The 18,381-nt window shown below is 41.6% G+C and overlaps 1 protein-coding gene across 1 annotated transcript; it reads left to right on the top strand.

The window, feature by feature from the left end:
* The first annotated feature begins 280 nt into the window (after positions 1 to 280).
* LOC145124603 (transcription factor UNE10-like) lies at positions 281 to 3,370 on the top strand. Its single transcript, XM_079060014.1, has 6 exons — positions 281 to 501; positions 764 to 1,442; positions 2,240 to 2,341; positions 2,467 to 2,532; positions 2,637 to 2,984; positions 3,064 to 3,370. Exons 1-6 carry the CDS (start codon positions 440 to 442, stop codon positions 3,148 to 3,150), a joined length of 1,344 nt encoding a protein of 447 aa, XP_078916140.1. The 5' UTR covers positions 281 to 439; the 3' UTR covers positions 3,151 to 3,370.
* Positions 3,371 to 18,381: the final 15,011 nt, after the last annotated feature.

Here is an 18,381-nt window from a genome sequence, read left to right as displayed (position 1 = left end):
CAAAGGGCTTCTATTCCAACGGTATCCGGTATTGTCCTCCCTTCTTGAGGTTGAGGGTTAAAGTCACGCAGTGGACATAGGTGAAATAATTTAGAATAGTTTAGTATATTTGTTGTTTAAAAAAAATTGTTGAGACGTAAGTATTTGGTTTTTAAAGTATAAACCTTGAAATAAGATAAAAAAAAATGAAACAATTCATGGTAGGATAAGGTATAATAAATGGTGGCCCAAGGTTACACCTTGGCCATATATAGATATGCAAACTACACCACATAAAGCAAGTTCCTTTCTTGATTCCATATGCACCTTACATGTCGTCCAGGACCAATTCACATTAATATACAAAGCTTTTAAACCTTAACCGATCCATGTGCGAACTTCCCTTTCTTCTGTATCTATATTCGTATACCTATCTTTTAAATTACCTTCTCAAGAAATCATGAATCAGTGTGTACCAAGCTGGGATCTCGAAGACATCAACCGTAATCAGAATGTTTTCAAGTTATTATCTCTTTCTTCATGCAATTTAAATTTTTGTATATATGTGTGTTCGTCTATTTGTATTAAAAGCGTTTAATAGTCGTAATGAGTAGTGACTATATATTTCTAGCAAGTTTACGGCGTTTTCCTGAAACATGATACTAAATATAGAATATTTAAATTTGTTTTAAACTAAATTTATATTTTAGAAAGTCGAAATGTGCTTTTAGTACTTTTATTATTATTATATATATATATGAAATATTTAAACTTTTGATTGTAGATTGGATTATGAAGTGGCGGAATTGACTTGGGAAAATGGGCAGCTGGCCATGCACGAGTTAGGTCACCGGCGCGTGCCTTCCAAATCCCATTCCACAATCTCCACTCTCCCCAAATATACATGGGACAAGCCACGCGCTGCCGAGACTCTGGAGGCGATAGTTGATCAAGCCAAGCTCCAACCCTACAGCAAATACCAAGTAGCGGTTAACGACGAAGAAGTGGTACCATGGCTGCAGCACCGCATCCCAACCGTCGCTACCGGCAGTGTCAACGCATCCGGGACGATGACTTCCGACGCGTTGGTGCCGAGCTCCAATGGAAACAGCACCGCATCCCAACGCGTTGCTCAGGCCCACCAGTCAATTAAGAGCGCTCATGATACTGGTTGTTCGACTCGCGTCGGGTCATGCAGTGGTGCCCAGTCGGCGTTTCTCGACCGGAGAATGGGTCAAGGTGGTGGAAGTACAACGGTTGCTGCGCACGAGTGGAGTAGCTGCAGGGATCAGAGTGTGAGTATAGGGAGTGAGACTTTTGCGGCAACTGATACATACGACGGTGATTTGGGTGGTAGTCGGTTGACATCTACAACGGGGTCGCCGCAAAATACTAGCTCCGGCAAAGATTACTCGAGGTCAACGTCCCCCGACGACTCTCTGTTTCATTGTAGACCTCATCAGGTAACGCTACATGGATTCTTTTAAAGTCCACGCGTTCGTTTTATAGAGGGAAAATTTTAAAGTAACAATAAATAAATTTCATAGTTCTTTTTAATTAGGTTAATCATGAGCATAAATCGTTTTAATTTTGTGTTGTTTTATTCTATTGAAAACTTACTTTTTTTTAAAGTAAAAACTGATTAGTTTGAGTTGAATTTTAGGGTAATTTTATTATTTTGTATTGTTTTAATATTAATTTAGTTATGCTACTCAAACTAGTATAAAAAGTTTATGTATTCAGATTTTAATAATTTTATTTATTGTCGGGAAATTTTTTATTTTTTAATTCAAAAATGAGTTTTTACAACAACTATACATGATTCTCACTTTTCTAATTTTGATAAATAATTAAAATTTATTAACAACTATTATTTCATATTACTAAATTTATGATTACTACTTGATCAAAGTATTAATATTGACATTACGCACACATCCAAATTTACAAAGAATAATAGCATTTCTCCAAATATGATTGATAAATTAAAAAGGATTGCCCACCACTCTTTGACCACCGACTATAACGGCTTCCCCTGTTTCGAGGTATGTGTGGCGATGATGCGTTTAGAACTGCGTTGCAAACTCTTCTTCAGGCCACCCCTGATGAAGGAAGCCCCTTGGAATTTGGATTTGAACTTTGTGTCTCCAATATAATAAATTGATTTCTATAGATAACTTATTTGCAAGAATAAATTTAAGTACAACTAATTCACTGTATTTTCTTTATTAATTTGACGTGTTTCTTTTATATCTTAAAGCCAGAGGCAAACGGGGGTAGAGAAAAAAGAAAAGTAAAGGCTAAACCTTCGATCTCGAATAGAAGGAGAAGGACGGCTGCAATTCATAATCAATCCGAACGGGTGAATATTTTTCTTATATTTATGTGATTAATATTGTTTTCATGAAATGCATAATATTTGTATCAATTGCATATATCAACAACATAATAATATTTACAAAAAAATTTGCATTATGAATCGTGTAGAAAAGAAGAGACAAGATTAATCAAAGAATGAATACACTACAGAAGTTGGTTCCAAACTCAAGCAAGGTAAGAGTTAATTATAATACACATGTATGTATGCATGTATATATGTATATATGTACGCATTCATGTATGTATGTATGTGAGTGAGTTTTATGGATCTCTTACAGACGGATAAAGCGTCCATGTTGGATGAAGTAATAGAGTACGTAAAGCAATTGCAAGCACATGTTCATATGATGAGTAAAATGAACATGTCATCCATGATGATGCCATTAGCCATGCAACAACAACAAATGCAGATGGCCATGATGAATTCGATGGGCATGGGGATGGGTATGGGAATGGGAGGCATGATGGATATGAACACTATCTGCTCTAACTTTCCGGTAGGTTTTCACCCATCCACTTTCATGCATATGCCTTCCTGGAACCACCACCCCACCGATCAGGTCACCACCACTGCCCCCATGGCTGCCGCCAATCCAATGTCTGCTTTTCTCGCTTGCCGGTCTCAGGTAAAACCATCTTACAGTTGGATTCATTTCTTCAATGACTAGTACATGACGCATTGACATGTATACATTTATGATGCAGCCAATAACTATGGATGCTTATGGTAGGATGACAGCTTTGTATCAACATATGCAAAATCAAACCTGTGGTCCACTTCCCAAGAACTAACAATAATGTTTAAAAACTTCGAAAAAACATATCTAATAACGTAATCTTACGACGACATGTGTGTTATATAATTTAAATTTACGTAGTACGTACTATCGTCCCTGACAGCATATATTCTTGTCAACCTACATATATATACATCTATGCTTGTTGAAATGTAAAATATTATTATTTTTTGTTGAATAGATCAATGATAAATTAAATCAATGTAGTTTTAGTATTGTGATTTTTGATATGGTTGCAATTTGAAGAAGAAAGGGAACTTGTTTGACATGGCTAAATAAATAAGCTATTAATTAAGTTGGTTAAATGAATTAGAAGTTTTACTTAATACTTTTTTATTTTTTTTAATGAAAAACGAGTGTTTATTAATGTTATCATTTTTTTTTAATGAAAAACGAGTGTTTATTAATATTATCTGTTAATGTATGTCATTGTTCGTCTGGCATAAAATAGATATAGGTTATTTTTCGTTTGTCACTAAACGCCCTTTTTCTAGTAGCCTTGGACAATGATAAATCATTGTTTTTTATCATTAAAATCATTTTTTTTTCTATAAAAGTGGTTTTACACATGTCAAAACCAAATAATACCCATGACATACGAAATGATCCATTTAACCGCTTGAAATGGTCAAGGGTAGAATTATGCAAAAACTATCTGACTTGATTAATTGTATAGGACAAGTCAAGAAGGTGTTACAAAGCTCCAAACAAGGAGCTAGTTAGATTTGGAAAGGGTGTGTCATTGCTTGAGAGACAACCGATAGTAGACAATGGTGTGGCCACTCGCATTGAACTTAGTAAACCAGATTAATTGTATAGGACAAGTCAAGACAAGTGAGGGTAAGGTGTTACAAAGCTCCAAACAAGGAGCTAGTTAGATTTGGAAAGGGTGTGCCATTGCTTGAGAGACAACCGATAGTAGACAATGGTGTGGCCACTCGCATTGAACTTAGTAAACCAACTCGGTACATCGTTGTTGGAAATAATATCCAAGTTCATTAACTAGTTAGTAATATTTCTAAATAATAACAGGTCGTTTTGGGTTGACATCATGATACAAATAACATTAAGGAAATGGAGAAAATAAGTTGTTAATTTATTAAACAATTAATAAATTAATTAGAAATTATTTTGGTAATTAATTAAAAGAATTTAATTAATTAAAAGGCTTCAATATTAATTAATCCAATAGGTTAATTGGAATATTCCAGAAGCTCCTGAAGAGTATATATGGACGATTGCTGCATATCCTTGGATAAGGATATATCACAGGTTTTAGATAAGGTGAGAGTTTGAAACCCTAAAAGATTTATCAGTTGCCTATAAATAGGAAGCTAATGATCAAACCTTAGATGCTTTTTCCCCAATTTGGTTCCCCTCTATTCCCGCTCTCCCCATATACAAAAATATAACCCACAACAAGAAAGTCGGGCATTAGCGGCGACGCCTGTCGCGCGAAAGATAGAGTTTGTCGTCACTAAAGGTATTAGCAGCGACGTGTCGCTGTAAAAAGGTCGCCGATAATACTTCGTCGCTAATGGCCTGTTTGTCGCCGCTAATACACAGCCGTCGCCGCTAAAGGCCTGTCGCGCGAATACTTCTCTGTCGCCGCTAATAATGTTCAGACGCCGCTAAAGACGTCGCCGCAAAAACTGTTTTCGTTTTTTTTTTTTGTTTATTTAATATTAAAATTATAAAAAACATTATATCATTTATAAAATCTGGTACAATTTTATAGAAATATTAACACATACACAACCAAAAACAATATATCATTTATAAAATATTAATCCACAATCCAAAATATTAATTCATACTACCTAAAGTATTCTTCCAAAATATTACTAGAAGTATGTTGCTATTAATAACTTAATTAAGCTAAAGCTGTAATGACCAAGATTAAGTCACTAACAAAATTAAGCACTTTGATTTTAAAATTAACTTAATTTTATTTTATAATTAATTTAATATTTTCTTTTTTGTTATTAGTTTTTTTTAACATTAATTTAATTTGATTTTATAATTAACTTTATTTTATTTTAATATTAATAATAATTTGATTTTATAATTAATTTAATTTGATTTTATAATTAATTTAATTTGATTCTAAAGGTAACTTAATTTGATTTTCTAATTAATTTAATATTTTTTTTATTAGTTTAATTTTTTAAACGAATTTTATTTTATTTTAATATTAATATTAACTTGATTTTAAAATTAATTTACTTTGATTTTACAATTAATTTATTATTTTTTTATTGATTTTTTTGTAATTAATTTAATTTTATTCTATAATTAAATTAAAATTACTAGAAGTACGTTGCTATTAATAACCTAATTAAGCTAAAGTTGTAATGACAAACATTAACTCACTAAAAAAATTAAGCACTTTGAAACCATATACAATACATTACTAGAAGTAAGTTGCTATTAATAACCTAATTAAGCCAAACTATTAATCCTAAATATCACATAATCATACATGTATATACAATACATTACTAGAAGTAAGTTGCTATTATTCGAATTTCATACAATTAAACATACAATACATCCAATTCAAATTCCAATTTCAAACAATTAAACAATACATCCAATTTCATACAATCCTACCATTTTAGACATCCAATTTCAATTTCATAGAGAAGTATACACCTAAATACAAAATCACACAAACCATGTCTAATTCTATTTTCACGCCAATACACTACAATGAGCATAAACATAAATCAATTATACAATAGGCTGCATAAATATGAGAAAACATACATAATCACTCAAAAATCATAAACTAACAACAAAACAAGAGGGCTTGGTCGACCTTCAAAATCACTAACCAAACAAATTCTTAGAAAACATATAAATCAATGATACAATCAAGTTTCAATGCTAAAACTAACATCAAAACACAAGAAGAATAGAAATTAGGGAAATAATTCGACCTTAGATTGCTCAATTTCACCGAAATGTAGCTGTGTTGTAACATCCAAAAATTTTACGCCAAATTTAAACTTTTTCAATCATAAATAAAACCAAATAGTATTTGTTTACAAAATGTTTTCAATCATTATTCATCAGAGTGTCCCAATAACCAGATCATAAGGATGAGGAGCGGTACGGTCACGCCTTCGCCTTGCCATGATCTCCTGAAGTACCTGAAACAATAAATTGAAAACGGTAAGCCCGAGGGCTTAGTGAGCTACCCCCAAAATACCAATACCCCACTGATAATACCATATCAGTAACAGACAATCAACAACATGCATACTGGGCCATCGGCCTGACTGGACCGCCCTGCAGGGCCTACAGTCTATCTGATCTGAATCTATCCCGAGCCTTCGGCATAACTGGACCGCCACGTGGGCCTACAGTCTCCCCGGACCGCTCATAGGGTATGTTGGCCTTCAGCACAAAGCAGGACCGCCTCAACCCAAGCAATAAACAAATAACCATGTGTGCATAACTAACATATACTGGCATATACAAACATCAAACATATCTATCTCACGGATCACTAAACATAGCAATCTCTCATAACTAGAGCACTGACCTAGCAGGTCACTAACATATCAATCCCTACGGATCATAATAGCATAACAAACTGTCTGTTCTGATTCCGATCTAACAGATCATATCCACATGTAGCATACCATAACGATAACAGCTAAAGGGTCGGCCTTGGTGCCTTAGACCCTATCAATATAGTGAGGATAACTCACCTTGCAGATGTCGACTCGGTAGATAAACTTCAACCCTCGGATCACTACCACAAACTCCACTACCTATTTCCATAGTATAAATATACCCATAAGTCCTCAACCTTACAAGGTACTCCATAAACCTACTAGTCAACCCTTGGTCAAAGTCAAAGTCATCAATCAAGGTCAACAGTCCATGTTGACCTTGACTCGCCAAGTACCCTCGGCTACTCGCCGAGTTCCATGAGGTACTAACCCACTCGATGAGTCACCTAAGTGACCCATCGAGTTTCTACGGTTTACGATCGAGACCCTAAGGCCACTCGTCGAGCTTCCTTCTTGCAACTCGACGGTTACACGCGCATACATAAATTGGGGAAACCTCAACCGACTCGTCGAGTTGTTCATCCACTCGTCGAGTCTACGGAAATCTTCATCGGACTCGCCGAGTTGTTCTTCCAACTCGCCGAGTTCATGCCTATCTTCATATGACTCGCCGAGTCGACCATGTGACTCGCCGAGTCCCTTCAGTCCTTTTTGCCATACAGACTCATTTGAGCCATGCAGCGGCTCCAAACTACAGATCCAAGCTTCTAAGGCATGCTTTTCACGTAAAGTTGTAAACTTTACGTGCATGCATAGCTACAAAGGCCCTTAATGTCAAATCCAAGCTCACAATGGGGGTTTCATACTCAAAGGGGCTTCATACATGACCAAATTCAGAACTTTATGACTCTAGAACCCAAGAAGGGTACAGTTCTGAAGTTACAACTTCAGATCTAGCTCATATCCCACATTACCATCTCAACCAAACCATAAAAACCCTAGATCTCAACCAAAAGAGGTCTAGAAGGAAAAGAAGAAAAGGTGACGACTTGATACCTCCAAATGATGCTATCTGAGGTAGATTTCAGATTTCCCACACTTCCTTGCTCCTAGACTTTTGTTCTCCAAGCTCTTCTTCTCAAAAGATCTCCTCTCCAAGGCTTTAGACACACAAGAATGAAGCACCACACGAATTAGGGTTTTCTGAGCTCTCAAAGGACTGCAAAGAGGCCAAAGGAGGCTTATGCTTCCTTAAATAGGGTGCACAACCCCGGGATTTAGGGTTTCATCTGCCAGGTCCTACTCGTCGAGTCCCTTCATGGACTCGGCGAGTAGGCCACTAAATACGCGAACCAACCCGCTGCTACTCGACGAGTAGGGCAACAACTCGTCGAGTAGGCCTTGAAACCAATTAAATTCTTATTTAAGCAATACCTGCGAATCGGGGCGTTACAATTCTCCCTCACTTGAACTAGACTTCGCCCTCGAAGTCTGCTGGAATAAACAACGCCGGGTAATGCTCTCGCATTTCCGCCTCCGGCTCCCACGTCCACTCGGATCCTTTCCGATGCTCCCACTGCACTTTTACCAAAGGTATTTCTTTGTTCCGCAAAATCTTCTTCTTCCTTTCCAAGATGGCTACAGGCCTCTCTACGTAATTCAGACGCTCATCGACCTGAATATCATCCAGCGATACTACTGCCTCCTGATCCATAATACACTTTCGCAATTGCGAAACATGGAACGTGCTATGAATTCGGCTGAGTTCCTCCGGTAGCTCAAGCCTATAAGCCACTTTTCCAACCCTGGCAATAATCCTGAATGGCCCAATATAACGCGGACCCAATTTTCCCCTCCTCCTGAAGCGGATCACACCCTTCCAGGGCGAGACCTTCAGAAGTACCATGTCACCAACCTGAAACTCTAAATTCGATCGGCGTCTATCAGCGTAACTCTTTTGCCGACTCTGAGCGGTCTGCAGCCGCTGTCTGATCTGCTGGATCTTTTCGGTAGTCTGCAATACTACCTCCGTCCGACCCATCACTCTGTGTCCAACCTCACCCCAACAGACTGGGGTTCTACATCTCCGACCATACAACAGCTCAAAAGACGCGACGCCAATACTGGAATGATAGCTGTTGTTGTAGGCGAACTCTGCAAGCGGTAGATGGGAATCCCAGCTCCCACCGAAATCAATGATGCATGCCCTCAACATATCTTCGAGGGTCTAAATGGTTCGCTCACTCTGTCCATCGGTCTGCGGATGGAACGCTGTACTAAAGTGCAGCCGCGTACCCAGTTCCTCATGGAACTTCTGCCAAAAACGGGAAGTAAAGCTGACATCCCGATCGTAAACAATGGAGACTGGAACCCCATGGAGAGAGACAATCTCACTGACGTACATATCGGCCAATCTCTCGGCCGACGAACTCTCTCGTATGGCCAATAAATGGGCACTCTTGGTCAACCGATCCACGATGACCTATATAGCATCGAACCCTTTCGCCGTCCTCGGCAATTTCGTAATGAAGTCCATCGTGATCTGTTCCCATTTCCACATGGGAATCTCCGGAGGCTGCAGCTTACCATGCGGCCTCTGATGCTCGGCCTTGACTATTCTACAGGTCAGGCACCTCTTAACATACCAAGCGATTTCTCGCTTCATACATGGCCACCAGTAGCTCAAACTCAAATCCCGGTACATCTTGGTGTCCCTCGGGTGTATAGAAAAGTGAGACTTATGAGCCTCATCCATCACTGTCTGCCGGACCCCTCCGGACATCGGAACCCAAACCCGACCGTGTCGGGTCAATAATCTGCGGCTATTCTGAACAAACCGGGTGATCTCGCCCTTAATCCGCTCCAACTTCCAGTTCTCTGGTCTCATGCCCTCAACCTGAGCATCCCTAATCAAACTCACAAGCGGGGAATCCACCGCTATCCTCATACACCTTGCTGGGGTAGTAGACCCAGCTGACTTGCGGCTCAAAGCGTCCGCAACCACATTCGCTTTACCAGGATGGTAAAGGATCTCACAATCATAGTCCTTGACTACATCCAGCCACCTGCGCTGCCTCATATTCAGGTTCGGCTGATCCAAGATGTGCCTCAAACTCTTGTGGTCCGTGTATATAGTACATCGGACCCCGTACAGATAATGCCTCCAAATCTTGAGAGCGAATACCACCGCTCCCAACTCAAGATCGTGCGTAGGGTATCTCGTCTCATGCGGCTTCATCTGCCGCGATGCATAGGCTATCACCCGTCCCCTCTGCATGAGGACCGCCCCCAGACCTGTGATGGACGCATCACAAAATACTACGAAATCCTCGACTCCCTCGGGGAGCGCCAACACTGGAGCCTCACATAAACATCGCCGGAGGGTATCAAACGCCCTCTGCTGCTCAGGGCCCCATCGGAAATCCACCCCCTTCCTCGTTAGACGAGTGAGGGGTATTGCAATCTTGGAAAAATCTTGAATGAATCTCCGGTAGTACCCTGCTAATCCCAAGAAACTCCTGATGTCTGAGGGAGATTTCGGAATCTCCCACTGCATAACCGCCTCAACTTTGGCCGGGTCGACCAAAATCCCCTCCTGGTTAACGAGATGTCTGATAAACTGGACCTCTCGTAACCAAAACTCACACTTCGAGAACTTGGCATACAGTCGTTCTCTTCGCAGAACCTCCAGCAGCTCCCTGAGGTGCTCCTCGTGCTGCTCTCGGGTCTTGGAATACACCAAGATATCATCAATGAACACAATGACCGAGCGATCGAGCATCGGTCGGCAGACCCGATTCATCAAATCCATGAACACTGCCGGCGCATTGGTGAGCCCAAACGGCATCACCACGAACTCGTAATGACCATAACGAGTCCGAAACGCGGTCTTCTCCACGTCTTCCTCCCTCACCCTGACCTGGTGATACCCGGATCTCAAGTCGATCTTGGAAAACCAAGATGCACCCTGCAGCTGATCGAAAAGATCATCTATCCTTGGGAGTGGATAACGGTTCTCAACCGTTAGCTTGTTCAACTCCCTGTAGTCGATGCACATCCTGTGCGAACCGTCCTTCTTCCTGACGAAGAGGATCGGTGCTCCCCATGGGGAACTACTCGGACGAATAAACTGCTTACCCAGCAGCTCCTGCAACTGAGATGACAACTCCTGCATCTCTGGCGGTGCCAGTCGGTACGGCGCCTTAGCGATAGGGGCCGCACCCGGCACCAGATCAATCCTGAACTCCACCTGCCTCTCCGGAGGCACTCTAGGTAACTCCTCTGGAAACACGTCAGCAAACTCTCTAACCACCGGGACCTCTGAAACTGAAGTCTGATCCCTGACTCGCGTGTCCACCACGCACGCTAAATAACCTGCACATCCGTGCTAAATATACTGTCGAGCCCTGGCGGCCGAACAAAACCATGATCCTACTCTGGTTCCCTCACCATATACCACCAGTTCTCCCCCACTTGGAGTTTGAACTACTACTCGCTGTCCCTCATAGTCGATCATGGCACCAAACCGGCTGAGCCAATCCATCCCTACGATCAAACATACTTCCCCCATGGGAATAGGAATCAAATCTATCGGGAATGATACCCCGAAAATCTCCAGCTCGCATCCCCGGTAAACCGAAGAAGCAGAAATCCCATGCTCGTTGGCGATCGAAACTCGCAACGGACACTCAAGCTCATCTACCGACACACTGAACTCTCTACTAAAAGTCTGAGATACAAATGACCGACTCGCCCCCGAGTCGAATAAAACCAAAGCAGGCAAGGAGTTTACTAAAAACGTACCTAACCACAGGTACCACCGATAAGCATAACACAGATACAATAACTGAAACAGAAAATAGAAACATACCAGCAACCACATCCGGTGCTGCCTTGGCCTCCTCGGCCGTGAGCTGGAAGGCGCGCCCCTGATCCTTCGGAGGCTCCTCCTTGACTGGCCTCCCATATCCCATCCTCAAAGTAGCCGGTACGGATCCCTGCGCCGGCTTGGCGGCGAGCTGCGGGCAGTTGGTCTTCACGTGACCAACCTGATGACAATGATAACAAATCCTCATATCTGCTGGAGGGGCGGACTGGCGACAGTCCCTGGCATAGTGCCCCTCCTTGCCACATTTGTGGCAACCACCTCCTGCTCGACAAGTCCCAGAATGACCCCTGCCACACTTTCCACAAGTGCGGCTCTGCTGACCCCCGGTCCGAGTATCAGCGGTCTTGGACCGCTTAGGTGCCGGCTGAGACTGTGTCGGAACCTGACGCTGCTCCTTCAACTGTAGCTCTATCTCCAACTCGCGCCGCCTCGCGGCTTCTTGAAGATCCAAAAGAGTCTCACAACGTTGCGTAGCAACAAACTGTCGAATATCAGTCTTGAGCATACTCAGATAACGAGCCATCTGAGACTGCTCTGAAGCAAACTCTGGGCAGAACATAGCCCTCTCCGTGAACATACGAGAGATCTCCATCACTGACTCCCCATCCTGTCTCAATGTCAAAAACTCCTGAGCAAGCTGCTCCCGCTCAACGCGTGGAACGTAGCGGTTGGGGAACATATCCCGGAACTACTCCCAAGTAACAGCAGCTCGCTGATCATCAGTGTACAACCCTGTCGTCAATCTCCACCAGTCCTTTGCTCCAAGCCTCAACAAGTTCAGGGCACACCTGACCTTCTGGTCAGTAGGACATGAACACGTGAAGAAACATCCCTCCACGTCATATAACCACCTCATAGCCCTGATCGTATTCTGTGTACCATCAAACATCGAGGGCTTCGTGTTATCGAAGTCCCGGTACTGGAAAGCCTTGTCGGCTCCTCCTCCAACCCCTGCCGCAGTTACAGCCGATGTGGCTGCAGCGGCAGTTGTCTCTGCTAGAGCTGCATATCGCTCATCAAAGTACTCGACCATCGCGGTCTAAATCGACCCAAACATCTCTAGCAGCTGCGCTCGGAATGCTGCAGCAATCTCATCGTGCATAATCTCTCGGATCCTGGCATCCAACTCCTCTGTCCCTATCTGTACCACGGGCTCAGGTGCTATCAACACCTCCGACCCTCCATCTCCCGATCCTGATCCTGATCCAGATCCAGTAGTAAAACGTCTCGTCACCACCATACTGAAAATATAACAAAGACATCAGATAAGCAACATATACCGGGAGACCCATTCCCACCACCCTAGGGGTTGTGACTTCCTTGCTACGCGTATGATTCTTGTGCTTTCAGTAGTACGGGCCCATACTACCTTCCGCACCTACCCATATTTATCTCAAGTATCACCACAACGCCCTAAAACTATCATCAACATAATATGCGCTCAACCCTCCCTGCTAGAGGAATATCGACTATCTCGCCACTGGTCTCACAGCTTCCACAACTCACACATCCATGAAACTTTCATCAACCCCTGCAGTGCTAGTGCAGGTTAGTCGCACATAGCACTGGACCCAATAGACTTTCGAATATCCAATCCTATCCGAAGACTGAATCAAACATTCTCAGGCTATAAGATCTTGATTACGCGCAGCCGTGATGCCTACACTAACGACTACAGTAATGATGTCAATTCCATACACAAGAAACCCTAGGCTAGTAGACATCATATAATCAGGCAAGTCTATCATGCAATTCCTGAAGATCCCTAGCCTAGCACAAGCATACTGTTCTAACATATCATAATATCAATAACTATATGGTATTTTGGGGTTTACTTACAGGCTCTGGCTGATCGTACCCTCTGCATCCTCCGTCCTTTATTTTGAAAACCATTTTAGAATTTATTCCGAAAATTTCTTTGATTTGAGACTGGGTTCACACGTGTGTTTCCCCCAATTCACTCAAACCAAGGCTCTGATACCAACTTGTAACATCCAAAAATTTTACGCCAAATTTAAACTTTTTCAATCATAAATAAAACCAAATAGTATTTGTTTACAAAATGTTTTCAATCATTATTCATCATAGTGTCCCAATAACCAGATCATAAGGATGAGGAGCGGTACGGTCACGCCTTCGCCTTGCCATGATCTCCTGAAGTACCTGAAACAATAAACTGAAAACTGTAAGCCCGAGGGCTTAGTGAGCTACCCCCAAAATACCAATACCCCACTGATAATACCATATCAGTAACAAACAATCAACAACATGCATGCTGGGCCATCGGCCTGACTGGACCGCCTAGTCTCCTGAGTGACCCGTCGAGTTTCTTCGGTTTACGATCGAGACCCTAAGGCCACTCGTCGAGCTTCCTTCTTGCAACTCGACGGTTACACGCGCATACATAAATTAGGGAAACCTCAACCGACTCGCCGAGTTGTTCATCCACTCGTCGAGTCTACGGCAATCTTCATCGGACTCGCCGAGTTGTTCTTCCAACTCGCCGAGTTCATGCCTATCTTCATATGACTCGCCGAGTCGACCATGCGACTCGCCGAGTCCCTTCAGTCCTTTTTGCCATACAGACTCATTTGAGCCATGTAGCAGCTCCAAACTACAGATCCAAGCTTCTAAGGCATGCTTTTCACGTAAAGTTGCAAACTTTACGTGCATGCATAGCTACAAAGTGATGAGTTTTAGGTAAAACAAATAAACTAGAAAACAATTCCTAAGTTCACATGCAACCTACTTTGGATCTATGTTTTAACTATTGAACATATAACTTTGAATTGCAAAACAAGAACCCTAGAGGAGAGAGGCTAATTTCGAAATTAACAAACTAGGGTTTAAGAGTTACATACCTTTCAATTGATATAGCAAACAATTGACAATCCTCTTGATCTTGATCTTGATCTTCTTGGAAGCTTAGCACCACAAATGTAATGCCTCTAATGGAATCACACCCAAGAACTAGCAAGAAGGAAACTAGAAGGAGAGAGAGAGGGAGTATGCAATTTTCGGCCTAGGGTTTCTTCCAAGGTGGGAGTGACCGAAATTGTGAGCTAGGAGGCTCCTTATATAGCTGAGGGATCTAGGGTTTAGGGAAAACCCTAATGCTCCTTTGCTTAGGGCCTAAGCAAACCCAAGGGCCTTATCCTAAACCCCTTGGACGAAATCCTTAGGGTTTCCCCTATAGATTTCGTCCACCTCCTTCCAAGGAGGTTCTGGAGCTTTCCACTCAACTATTAAATAATTGCAAACTAGTCCCTGCACTTTATAATTAATACTTTTAACCCCAAAATTAATTCTGATTAATTTCTGGCTAACTATTAATTAAACATAATGATTTCTAATTAATATATTAATCCATTAACATATTAATAAATCATTTATATTAATTTATTAATCTTATAAATTAATATCTCTCCTTTCATAATTTCCTTGTCCAGTTGCTAGGTTGAGGGCAACCCAAAAGGACTGTGCTGCTATCAATTCAAGTACATACCAATTATAGTTATGGGCTTAGACACCTAATCCAACAGTCTCCCACTTGGATAAGTCTTTAACTATAATTGCTAGTATGCCTTCTAAATTTGACCAGCAAATTGTAGCTTCCAAAAGCTGCTGCTGAACTCTAACCCAGTCAGTTACGTGTCCTTAGACAAGTGATCATATAATCCTTCGTTCTGTAAGATATCCCCAAACATAAGACATGGAACGTAATCAATCTCTTTGTCCAGAATCTATGTTTCCCGATTTCTGATTTGTGATGATGTAGGACTTCTAACTGAACACATCAATTTAGTCCTAGCTGGGCCCAGCACATAAGTCAACACCAAATCATCGAGGGGCCCACAGATATCGCTTTTCCGGTTAGGGCAAAAGGAACGAAAGGAAGTTTTTGAGAGAAGGAAGCAGCAATAGAGGAAAGAAAGAAGACTGCGGGGTTATCTGATGCAACTCAATAGCGGTGACGGGCAATAGCGGCGACGTCCGCTCATTAGCGGCGACAAAGGGGCATTAGCGGCGACACCCCTAGAGGGAAAAGTCAGCGCGTTTTTTAGGAATTTACGACCGTAGGATTGAATACAGATCGAACGGACATGGATTATTTCACGCGGATCGCCACTGTGTCAGCAATAGCGGCAACATGTAACGCATCAATTACATGTCGCCGCTATTGCTTGGCGTCGCCACTATTGCCAACATTTCTTGTAGTGACCACTCTCTAGGGTTATGAGATGAGATCTTCGAATAAACCCTAATAGGTTTTTAATCGTTGTTTGCTTTTGGAGTCTTGGGTCTGACTACATTAGAGGAGTTCTGTAACATCCCAAAATCCAAGACCAAAAATTTCATTTTTAATTTAATAATTCATAAAACAGATTATTGAAAACATCATCAAGGTTATCTCATATCAGAAAAAACCCATAAGTCATATTACTCAAAAACATGTCATAGGATAATAATGTCAGAGTACAAATCCCAAGAATATCATAATGCGGAAAATCGTGGTGTGATGCGCTGCAGTCATGCCGGTTCCTCTCCTTTCGAAGAAGAAGTACCTGAAACCAAAACTGTAAACCGTAAGCACAAAGCTTGGTGAGTTCCCCCGTCATACCACATAAACACATAATTTCAGGCATATCTGGTTGCCCGACCTACACTGTTGAGCATACCTGGGTGCTCAACCTACCCATGTTAGGCATACCGAGGTGCCCAACCTACCCCTGTCAGACATATCGGGGTACCCGACCTACCCCTATCAGGCATATATGGGTGCCCGGCCTACCCTCCGGTTTATCTCAACCGGTTACAGAGACTATTTTACCCCTACCACTACCACATAATAACAAACCATAAACATACTGTCAGGCATATCTGGGTGCCCGACCTACCCTCTGGTTTATCACAACCGGTTACGGGGTCTAACCACCCCTCCTACCACTATCACATATAACATAGCATATAACATATAAATCACATCAGATAGCGGCAAACCAGACAACTATCACAAAGACAATCATCTCTACTCTATACTCCTACTAGTGGGTCGACACTGGTACCTTAGACCCACTCCTATAGGAAGGTAACTCACCTCGATAACTGGAAGTAGCTGTAAAACTTCGGCTCCGGATATCACCCGACTCAAGCCCCTATACATAGAAGATTTCCTAAATTATTCCTTCCATACTCATAACCCCCCTTAAAGGTCAACTTTGGTCAAAGTCCAAATCAAAGTCAACATTCTGGGTTGACTCAACTCATTGAGTTAGTCCATCAACTCGCCGAGTTCCATAAATCATAAAACCCTGAAATCACGATCCAACTCGTCGAGTTCTTTCATGAACTCGTCGAGTTCCTCCTATCAACAGGTACGGGACACCCTGACCCAACTCGTCAAGTTTCGCTATGAACCTGTCGAGTTCTTCAGTCTGTTAAGCCCTTATTAATGGATTAAGCTCCTATCCTTCAGATCTAAGCTCCATACTTTATATACATACTGAAAATGTCCTTTTAAGGGTAAAGTTTCCAACTTTACCCGTTAATACCCTTCCTTAATGGATTTAGCTCAAACCCTAACTCTTTAAGACCTAGATCTTGATCCAAAAGCCCTAAATACTTCAAGCTAAGGCATACAAACTGAGATCTAGAACCTAGACACTACATGGACACATAAAGTCTCTGACTTTCTCTCCATGCATGGTCTTTTGGAGCTTAAAAGGCTAAAATGGCATCCTAAAGCTTGCATGGGGCTTCAATGGCCATAAAGTTTGCACCTTTATGCCATGAAAGCCCTTTAAAGTCCTAGATCTTGAAGTATACTCACTTGGGACGTCCATGTCCCAAGGACCATGCTACTTGGACCAAAACCCCATAAATGTGATAAGAAAGAGATCTAAGCATACTATAGGCAAGATAGGAGCTTTATACCTCAGATGAACCAGAAATGAAGCTCAACTTCTGGATCTACTCTCCTCCTACACGTCCTTGCTCCTTCTTCAAGTATCTCCTTCTTCAAAATCACAAAGAATACACAAAAATGGATCAAAAACTCTCAAAAGCGAATTAGGGTTTCATGGCTAGGATTTCGGACAAAGGAGGCTGTAAATGAGGCCAGGTTATGGGGTAAAGGTGTTTAAATAGGGTGCAAAACCCTTAAAATTAGGGTTTCATTCTGCCAGTCCTACTCGTCGAGTTGAGGCTCTCAACTCGTCGAGTAGACTTCACAACCCGCGTCCCAAATGCATCTCTACTCGACGAGTTTGGGGCCTCCAACTCGTCGAGTTTCTATACAATAATGAATAAATTATAACTTTAAATACATACCAGGAACCAGGCGTTACAAGTTCTCCTTTGGGTTCTTCATCCATTGCAAGGATGTAAGTTACATGATCTAAGGATCAAGAGATATGTAATCTATCGTTCTTTTACAAGATTTTAAAGTACGCTGCTAAAACTAGTAACACTTAGATCTAGGGAGCTTATGCACTTAGGTATATCTTTTGATTGCTTCTGTTACCTTGGTTGTGTGTACTTGGTGCTATAGAAACCCAACAGTCGTTATCATACTTTTATTGACTAGATATTAAGACATAATTGTCATATATAACTTCAATGGAACGAGATATTTCAAACAATAATGTACTGACAAATAAAATTCGCCTGTTGTTCCCATAAGGACAAGATCTTCAACATAGACCAACAAATACAAAATCCATTATCCTTGTTGACACACAAATAATAATGTATTGGCTTAATTGCTTGAAAAAACTAACCATGCAAGAAAGTTAGTAAATCGTTGAGACAATGC

The sequence above is a fragment of the Lactuca virosa genome, chromosome 7, assembly GCF_052849685.1.
Source record: "Lactuca virosa cultivar CGN04683 chromosome 7, Lactuca_virosa_CGN04683_v6, whole genome shotgun sequence".
In the NCBI taxonomy this organism is placed as follows: Eukaryota; Viridiplantae; Streptophyta; class Magnoliopsida; order Asterales; family Asteraceae; genus Lactuca; species Lactuca virosa.
This window is presented reverse-complemented; position numbering and strand designations above follow the sequence as displayed.

Bases quoted from the DNA above. Each gene is read 5' to 3' on its own strand.
- LOC145124603 (XM_079060014.1), top strand. From the start codon at position 440: ATGAATCAGTGTGTACCAAGCTGGGATCTCGAAGACATCAACCGTAAT. The intron at 2,342-2,466 runs GTGAATATTTTT...TGAATCGTGTAG, and splicing joins TTCATAATCAATCCGAACGG to AAAAGAAGAGACAAGATTAA. The intron at 2,985-3,063 runs GTAAAACCATCT...TTTATGATGCAG, and splicing joins TTCTCGCTTGCCGGTCTCAG to CCAATAACTATGGATGCTTA.